At 45.5% G+C, this 9,991-nt stretch overlaps 1 protein-coding gene across 2 annotated transcripts in view; it reads right to left on the reverse strand.

The window, feature by feature from the left end:
* Positions 1-1,046: 1,046 nt before the first annotated feature.
* ENTPD4 (ectonucleoside triphosphate diphosphohydrolase 4) overlaps positions 1,047-9,991 on the reverse strand; it is a 40,012-nt gene continuing 31,067 nt past the window's right edge. The window contains exon 13 of one of the 2 annotated variants that reach the window (XM_032144056.2): positions 1,047-2,263. In XM_032144056.2, coding sequence (XP_031999947.1) covers positions 2,254-2,263 — 10 coding nt within the window. In that variant the 3' untranslated portion in view covers positions 1,047-2,253. Of the gene's footprint in view, positions 2,264-8,346; positions 8,858-9,991 lie in introns of those variants that run through there. The other variant, XM_032144057.2, reaches the window with a different exon arrangement.

The raw sequence follows: 9,991 nt of genomic DNA on the forward strand, positions 1-9,991 counted from the left end.
GATCGCATCACTGCACTCCAGTCTGGGTGACAGAGCAAGACTCTGCCTCTAAAGAAAAAATAGGAAAGCGCATAGTCTTGGAGGTGGGACAGAGGGCAGGGTGACAAGTATATAAACAACACTTCCAATGACAAACTCGGTAAAAAGATGCCATGCGAGCAGAGAGAAGGACCTGAACTCAGTCAAGCAAGACTTCCGGCTGGGGGTTGACGTGTGTTCCCCCAAAAGTTATGTTGAAGTCCTAACTCTGGGAGCTCTGAATGTGACGTTGTTTGAAACTGAGTCTTTGCAAATGCAGTCAACTTAAGATGAAGTCATCAGGGCAGGTCCCTATCCAATATGACAGGTGTCCTTATAAGAAGAGGAAAATGCCACGTGAAGACCGAGGCAGAGATGAAAGTGACGCAGCTGCAGGCCAAGGACCATTGAGGATCGCTGTTCACCACCAGAAACCAGGAAGGGGCAAGGAAGGATTCTCCAGGGTCTCAGAGGGAGCGTGGCCCTGCGGACTCCTCAGCTTGACTTCCAGCCTGCACAACTGTGGCTGTGCTTTTCCACGTTGTGGGCCCTGCCTTCGTGCTGTTACTTCTGCCCACCACGTTTTCCTGTACGGTCCCCTTTGAAAGCTCCACAGCCTTCCCTGTTGAGCTCAAGGGTCCCCTTCTCTTGGGAAGCGTATTCGCCTCCTAGGGCCCTCATGACAAAGCACCACAAACTGGGTGGCCTCAATAGCAGACACTTATGCTCTCACAGTTGTGCCCCTAACACAGGAGAAGCTAGATACCTCTGGTGTTTCAGCTCAACGCTCAGAGCTAATTGCAGTCATTCAGGTTTTACAGCTCACAGCCTCAGATCCTATCAACTTTGTCTGTGATTCAGCTTATGTTGTAAATGTAGCCAGTTGCATAGAAACTGCTACAATTAAAAGTACACTAGACCCAGAACTGCTTAGTTAATTAATTACTTTATTTTTGAGATGGAGTCTTGCTCTGTCACCCAGGATATAGTGCAGTGGCACAATCTCAGCTCACTGCAAGCTCCCCCTCCCGGGTTCATGCCATTCTTCTGCCTCAATCTCCTGAGTAGCTGGGACTACAGGCGCCTGCTACCATGCCTGGCTAATTTTTTGTATTTTTAGTAGAGATGGGGTTTCACCATGTTAGCCAGGAAGGTCTCGATCTCCTGACCTCGTGATCTGCCTGCCTCGGCCTCCCAAAGTGCTGGGATTACAGGCGTGAGCCACCATGCCCGGCCGCTTAATTTATTTTTAAGACTTCAACAAGTTATTTGTTCTCATGCAGCTCCTTTTCATATTTCTCAGATTTGCTCTCACACACAACTTCCTGGGCCCCTATCTCTAGGTGATGAGAGAGCAGACAAACTGATTGGTTCTGTGTTTCAGCAAGCTCAAGCGTCTTATGCGCTTCTGCACCAAAATACTTCCGCCCTTACTCGCATGTTCCATTTATCTCGTAGCCAAGCTAGGGCTATTAATACAAGCCTGTCCTACTTGCCAGCATGTCCCTGGAACTACACCTGTAAAAGGCTGTAACCACACCTGTAAAAGGCTGTAACCCAGGAGGTTTGGCTCCAAATGAAATTTTGCAAATGGATATTACACACATAGCAACCTTTGGTAAGCTTAGCTATGTTCATGTGACTATAGACACTGATTCTCATATGCTGCATGCTACATGCCAAACAGGTGAGACAGCTGGTCATGTATGGCCACATTGTCTGTCATCATTTGCTCACATGGGGATACCTGAACAATTAAAAACTGACAATGGACTCATGTATACTAGTCATGCTTTTCAAAATTTCTTACGGCTTTGGGCTATAATCCATAAAACAGGAATTCCTTATAATCCTAGAGGACAAGACATTATAGGGCAGGCACATTAAACATTACAACGCTTGTTGAAAAAACAAAAAGGGGGTATAGGGGGCCAACTACCACCTCAATCTTTAAATCTTCTGACTTCTGGTACAGATGGTCCGACTCCAGGAGAAAGACATTGGCACATGTTACAGGAAAAGAGGAAAGTTTATCCGAAAGTGTTATGGAAATCCCTGGAAGGCCAATGGAAAGGTCCAGTGGATTTACTAACGTGGGGAAGAGGGTATACTTGTGTTTTTGCAGGAGATGGACAAACCGTGTGGGTGCCCTCAAGGTGTGTGCGACCATGGAATGGGAGACTGGAGGAACCCAGGGTGGCCAACCACGGACCCGGTCCTGGTATGAGCCATGAGTCAGCTGAGCCTGAATGCAAAGACAGAGAGAAGGCAGACCAGAGTCACAACACAGTTCTAAGGTTACATTTGTAAAGAGTATCATCACTCAATTTAGTTTGTGTTTTTAATCCTATGTCTTTTTGGCAGCTTAGAAAGACCAGCTCCAGGTAAACAATACCCAATTGACCTGTAAGTCTTGCCAGTTATATCACTGCATTAGTCATAGCACATTGCAAACACATAATAGCTCTACTTTGATGATTTTTGGTCGCATCCCTGGGCTATGGACTCCTGTTAATCTGTCCAAGCCTTGGGCTGCTACACCTGCTTTGCATTTTGTGAAACTTCTAACTCAGCTGACTCATCGTGCCTGCAGAGCCTTAGGACGATCATTTTTGCTACTGTTTACTTGGTCATGCTAACAACTTCTGTCGCAGTACCTTCTGTAGCTTTGCATAATTCTATTCAAATAGCTCAGTACGTGGAGAACTGGACGCACACAGCTGACCAAGCGTGGCTACTTCAGAATAAAATTAACACCGAGCTACAAACTGAAGTGGCAATGTTAAAATCCACAGTTCTATGGTTAGGGGCACAAGTACAAAGCTTGCAGTTGCAGCGGCAATTGCGTTGTCATTTTAATCACACTCATATTTGTGTAACCAACTTAGAATATAACCAAAGTGAGTATCCATGGGACCTTGTGAAAGCCCATTTGCAGGGAGCATTCACATCCAACATCACCTTTGATATTGGTGAATTACAAAACAAAATTCTTGATTTAAATAGGCAAACTCAAGAATTTCAGCCTTCTTTAGAAGCCTGGACTGAATTCCAGCAAGGCCTGGAGAGCCTCAACCCTTGGACCTATCTAAGGCACCACATTCATATCTTATATGCAGTTCTTGGAATCATGTTGTTTTGTCTCTGTCTTCTGTTTATAGTCTGTAAAATCGGATGGACTGCCAATAGGAGAATGAGAGCTGCCCAGCCTGGCCTTACATTCTTTCAATTAATTCATAAACAGAAAGGGGGATATGCAGGGAGCCGAAGGCCCATGGGATGTGACCAACGCAGGATTCCACTGGAGGCTATATGATCAAACAGCAAACTGTTTATCATGAATGCAGGATGTGAGCAAATTGACGACCGCTCCTGCTGACAGAAGGTTTGCTGGAGGCAATCACTCCCTGGCGCTGAGGTTATCTACTCCAACATTTAGCCTGTTGTTCGAGGAATGCAGTCTTGCAAGCCTACTCTAGACTGAGCAGCTGACCCCTTCTTCCACTCTGCTTCTATCTCTTTTGCCTAATAAATAAGGAGGGCTGTGTAAAGCTCAGAGCCTTGTCCACGAGGGGCAAGGTGCCCCCTGACCCCTTCTTCAAAATATACTCTTTTGTCTCGTCTTTTATTCCCGTGTTCGCCCCGCTTTGTTCAGTCCCCCTAGGTCCGTGCAGGTTACAGTGGAATCCGTATTTGCATGCATATTCTGGCTCATTTCATACTACAGAAGCAGTGAGGTGAGTTTTGGACAGAAGTCATGTGGCCTGCAAAGTTAAAATATTTATTATCTGGCCCTTTAGAGAAAAAAATTGCTGCTTGTTATGGAGTGGCATTTTTCAAATGTGAGCATGCATTATGAGTGACCTGGAAGGCTGGCAAAATGAAGAATTCGATTCAAGAGGTCTGAGACCAAGCCTGAGATCCAGCACTTCCGTCAGGCTTCAGTGATGTTGATGCTGCTGATTCAAGGACCACACATTGAGAAGCAAGGACCGAGAGCAGCTCCGTCTGATAGAAATATACTGTGAGCCACACAATTTAGAGTTGTCTAGTGTATGCATTAAAAAGGTAGAAAGAAACAGATGATGTTAATCCAGTAACATTTTATTTAACTCAATATACCTAAAATATTGTCATGTCTCATGTACCCAATGTAAAGAAACTGAGATATTTCATATTTCTTTTTTTACACGAAGTCTTTGAAATCTGGCATGTATATATCTATATCTATATATAGATAGATAGATATAGATATATATTTTGAGACAGTCTCACTCTGTTGCCAGGCTGCAGTGCAGTAGCGCGATCTCAGCTTACTGCAACCTCCACCTCCCAGGTTCAAGCGATTCTCCTGCTTCAGCCTCCCGAGTAGCTGGGACTACAGGTGCGCACCACCATGCCTAGCTAATTTTTGTATTTTTAGTAGAGACGGGGTTTCACCATGTTGGCCAGGATGGTCTCGATCTCCTGACCTCGTGATCCGCCCGCCTTGGCCTCCCAAAGTGCTGGGATTACAGGCATGAGCCACCATGCCCGGCCTGAAATCTGGTGTATATTTTATACTTACAGCTCATCTCAGTTTGGATTGGCCTGTTTCATGTGGCTAGTGGCCGTCACACTGGACAGTGCAGCTCTAGAGTACAGACTAGAGCCAGGCTGCCTGCGTTCAAATCCCGGCCCCACCACTGGCTAGTTGGGTACCTTGGGCAAGTTGTGTGCCCTTTCCACATCTGTTTCTCCACCTGTAAAGTGAGGGTAATCAAAGCACCTCCTCATGGTGTCATTTTAGGGATTGACATGGTTAGGCTTTGTGTTCCCACCCAAATCTCATCTTGAATTATAATCCCCACAATCCCCACATCAAGGGGGAGATCAGGTGGGTGTAATTGAATCATGAGAGTGGTTTCCCCTGTGCTGTTCTCGTGATAGCGTTCTCACGAGAGATCTGATGGTTTTCTAAGTGTTTGGTAGTTCCTTCTGCATTCACTCTCCTGCCACCTGCCAAGGTGTCTTGGTTCCTCCTCTTCACCTTCCGCCATGATTGTAAGTTTCCTGACGCCTCCCCAGCCATGCTTATCTGTGAGTCAATTAAACCTCTTTCCATTATCAATTACCCCGTCTTGGGAAGTTCTTTATAGCAGTGTGAAAACGAACTAATACAGGGATTATGTAAGCTAACAAAGAGCTAGAACAGTGCCTGGCGTGTAATAAGCTATCGTTCTGTTATGATGACGGTTCTGCACAAGAAGCACCTTCTTTCCCTCCAATAAAGCAAGGAGGTGGTGCCGTGTTTCTTGCCCCCATCCCTGGGGCCAGACTGTGGAGTTTAGCATGCTCTCTCAGTTCTCAGCCTGGTCATTCCCCCTCGCTTTAAGGATCCTGCCTTGTTCATTCATTCCACAGATATTTATTGAATGTCTACCGCGTATCAGATCCTGTGCCTGGGGATACAACATGAAAACACACAGACAAAAGCTCCCTGCCTCCTGGGGATCATGTTCTAGTAGGGTAGTAGGGAGAGTCTTACATGGAACGTAATGAAAACAGAGTGTACTAGATCTAAGGTCGTAAGCATCATGGGGGAAAGTGAAGCAGGGTGAGGGGGATGGAAAGTCCTGAGAGGGCCCTGAGGCCAGGGTGGCTGCAGCAGAGTCCCGGAGAAACGAGGACTGTGGTCAGAGAGGTGTGGAGTGGGAGGCCACGGTGCAGGGCCGTCTAGGCTATTATAAAGACTTCGGTTCTTCCTGAGTCAAATACAGAGCTGAGTGGAGGGCTTTTGCCTAACAACTTCAAGGTCTGAATCACACCTTATCAGGCTGCCGTGCTGAAAACAGCCTGGTTTGCGTTGGAGTGGGGTAACCAATCATCCTCCCTGGCCCTGAACTGAGGGGCTCACTGAGATGAGGTCACCCTAAAACAAGATCAGTTTTATCTTTTGTCCTCCTTTCATAAATAATCTGTGTCCCCATAACATCCATTTTAATGTATTTGAGTCAAAATATGCACATCCTCATAGGACATACAGTGTCGTATGCCCTATATTAACACAATGGCATTATGCAACAATTCTCATGTCTTGCTTTCAGTATTCAGCACTATTTTTAAGAGCCACCCGCTTGCTGTTCACAGCTCTAGCTCTGTCTCTCATGGCTATACAGTATTCCATGGTACGCATCTGCCGCCTTTGACTTGTCCAAGACCTTGCTTGCCTCCATCAACACAGTCACTCAAAATCATTACCAAGGCATCCTTCCGTGAGTCCATTTATGGACCCAGGTAGAACTCCCTCTGGAGAGCCACGTGCAAGTGGCTCTCTGAATCACAGGGCACACACGCTGCTGACTTTTAAGCTGCCAGCTTCCCTTCTGGGGTACGCATTGCAGTTTGCACCACCACCAGCAATATTGAAGTCCGGGCCCCGCATCACTGCCAGCACTTGAAGTCTGGCAATTCTGAGGGGCATAAGGTAGTGGCTCTTAATTTACATTTGCATTTCTTCAGCTTAGTTTATCTCTTGTTCACCATTTGGGTTTCCCCTGCTGTGAATCACCTATTAATATCCATGGCCGGTTTTTTCTTTGGGATTTCCTTTTTCTTGTTGTTGTGCAAGAAACTTTGTACATTTTAATCCCTTTTCAATTTTAGTCCCTGCAAATACCTTCTTAGTCTGCCATCTGTTAGCTTTGATGATGAACAGAAAGCCTTACTTTAGATGTAGTCAAATCCATCCTTTCCCCCTTACATTTGGTGCTTCTTGTGAGGTTTAAAAAGTGACTTTTAAGGACAACTTAGAATGAAAAACAATCTGAAGCTATGTTTAGAATAAAATAAATATGCAGGAATTATTTTCTGTAAGCAGGGCTTCAGAAAATATCAATCTTACTTTGCCTCTGTTATTACTACCTAATTCTGGGATTTCTTTTTCCTTTCTGTCAAGTCTGAACAGGTTGCGAAAAAAGGAAACCACTTGAGGTAAACTTGGTTTTCCTAAGTTTTTCTAAATACAGCTTTAAAATGCAACACTCCCTTAACAAACTCTGGTGGAGGGAAGCGAACGGAGAACTGAGACTCATAGGCCTGGGTTCCATCCCGCCCTTCACGGCACATTGCATATGGTTTTAATGTGCCGTATGTTTTTTTTTTTTTTGAGACGGAGTCTCACTCTGTCGCCCAGGCTGGAGTGCAGTGGCGCAATCTCAGCTCACTGCAAGCTCTGCCTCCCGGGTTCACGCCATTCTCCTGCCTCAGCCTCCCGAGTAGCTGGGACTACAGGCGCTCGCCATCTCAAAAAAAAAAAAAAAAAAAAACTCAGCCTCCTGGGTAGCTGGGACTACAGGCGCCCACCACCTTGCCCAGCTAATTTTTGTATTTTTAGTAGAGACAGGGTTTCACTATGTTGGCCAGGCTGGTCTCAAACTCCTGGCCTTGTGATCCGCCTGCCTCGGCCTCTCAAAGTGCTGGGATTACAGGCGTGAGCCACTGCGCCCGGCCTAGAATAGATTTTTAAAAGATTTGTTTCATAAATTTTAGAAACCTAAAGAGGTAATTTGTGAAAGAAACCAGATTTTCATTAGTTTACAAATATTTACAAAATACTATGTACTACTCAGTGTCTTCTTTACTGGATTATAAATGTAGAAACACAGAAAGCAAACACAGGACCTGTCATGGTCCATGTTCAAGGACATTTGGGCCAGAAACAGATACACTGATGGACAACAGGGCCACGGGAGGTGGGAGAGAATTTAAACATGTAATTTGAACATTAAACAGCCAGGAACTTCCAGAAAATTCTCTTGTGCTGCCATGACCAGTATCAAAGAACTTTACAAGGAGAGGACAGCCCGCCAAATGTTTTAAGTGTTTTGAGTCTAAAATCTGGGTATTAAAGCTTGGGCCAAGTGGGAGAAGAAGCAATCTTAGGAAAAGAAAGTGCTAAGTCTGGTCCCTGGAGTTTAAGTCTTGGGTAATCACAGGCAAGAATAAAATGATTAGGCCCAGCGCAGTGACTCATGCCTGTAATCTCAGCACTTTGGGAGGCCGAGTCGGGTGGATCACGAAATCAGGAGATCGAGACCATCCTGGCCAACATGGTGAAACCCCGTCTCTATTAAAAATACAAAAAATTAGCTGGGTTTGGTGGCGGGTGCCTGTAGTCCCAGCTACTCAGGAGGCTGAGGCAGGAGAATGGTGTGAACCCGGGAGGCAGAGCTTGCAGTGAGCTGAGATCACGCCACTGCACTCCAGCCTGGGCGACAGAGTGAGACTCTGTCTCAAAAAAAAAAAAAAAAAAAGAAGAAGATGATTAATATTTTCAGAACTGTCCACTTCAAACTCTGATTCTCATGAAGGCAAAAAGGGTGAAAGGTAGTATTCACACTCCCAATTAGAAGCCTGAGAGAACAGCAACAACAGCCGGAACAGGGACGTTGTAGAACAACACAACAGAAGACCCACACTGGGGATTCTAAAGCTGCTCCTTTGTGTTTCGATGGCCTTGCCACCGACCAACTTTTCCCCTTCCAGTCACACAGGGGCCACTGGAATCCCAATCCCTTGACAAAACACCAGATGCCTGAGATGTTTATTTGATGACTGGTTGAACGGGAGGAAAAAAACTCCTTTTCTCTCGTCTTTGGAGTTCACATATTTAAACAAGAAGCCTGTCTTTTGTGCCTGTCACCATTGTGTTCTGTGAGGAGCTTTCAGTCCTTTACTCAAGGCAGAAATCCTTCTTAAGGCTTGGTTTTCTTGTTTGGGCCTCTTACATGAAACAGACACAGGCTGTTGACAGAAATGTTGAAGTGGCCATGAAGTCTGGAGCCCGGATGTCGTTCACCTGCCAAACAGTATCAAGGGTGAAAGGCAAACATCGAAGGCCAAAGCGCCCCTAGTGTCCCCTGCAGCAGGTCTCAGTCAACCTTAATGGATCTATTAATAGAAAGAGGCTGGACTGCACAAGGGAAGGGGGACTAGCCTGGCTAAAAGCAAAATAAAACACATCAACAGATGCACTCTTCTTTTGTTAGGAGGAGGTGGGATCACAGGCTCACGTGCTCCCAGACGAGGCGGGGCCGGGAAGACTCTCACAGGATTGCCTTTCATGCTGCCACTGATGGATGCTCCAGGCAGATCCACTCTGCCAAGGCGTGCTTTGGGATTAGCCCGGCACTCCTTTGTCTTTTCATGACGTTTCCAAAAGAAGACACAGTGACTCTGACAGAGGTGACCTGCACCTCACGACCCCTCTGTGCAAACCATTAGCGTTTCAGGATCTCAAAAAAACCCAAAAAACCCCACAGGGCACATGCCAATTCATAGGACAAATGGAAACAGACTGAAAACAAACAGAAACACAGAACCATGGCTTTTCAGACCTGTCAACATGGTTAGTGTTGGAAATAGGCACTGACTTCTCTTCCACCAAGTGGAATAAAAATTTAGATGTCTTTTGACATCTTAGATATTTGAACGTATTTATACTTAGGCAAAAAGCCCTATAATTATTGCACTGCCTCAAAAATTATTTATGACAGTTCTATCTTAATGCTGTGTCCTGTTTTCCTAGCGGTCAATGGCTTGAGGACCCCCCTTGAGCTCACTTTGCTGGCTCTGTTCTCTCATTTTGTTTTGCGCTTCCCACTCCGCTCCAGCATGTCTCAGGCCTTTATTTTTGTTGGTCCTAACAGCTGGTCCCCTTCCCTTCCCATCTGTCTCTATCATCTATTTTCAGGTTATGGCTCAGGCCCACCTTCCTGCTCCAGGAGAACATCTATGTATTCTCCAACGGCTGAGAAACATGCTGAGCGTCTAATTTCATCCTCCATATTGGTAACGCCTAACATTAATAATGACAGTCATAATTTTCTGGAAATAAGCCAAAGGTTCTAAGCTTAGATCGAACCGCAAAACAGTGTAACATAAAGTCAGCATTTGCTGTTACTATTAAATACTTAAGAATTGGTTAATTTTA

The sequence above is a fragment of the Hylobates moloch genome, unplaced genomic scaffold (genome assembly GCF_009828535.3).
Source record: "Hylobates moloch isolate HMO894 unplaced genomic scaffold, HMol_V3 SCAFFOLD_22, whole genome shotgun sequence".
Classification (NCBI taxonomy): domain Eukaryota; kingdom Metazoa; phylum Chordata; class Mammalia; order Primates; family Hylobatidae; genus Hylobates; species Hylobates moloch.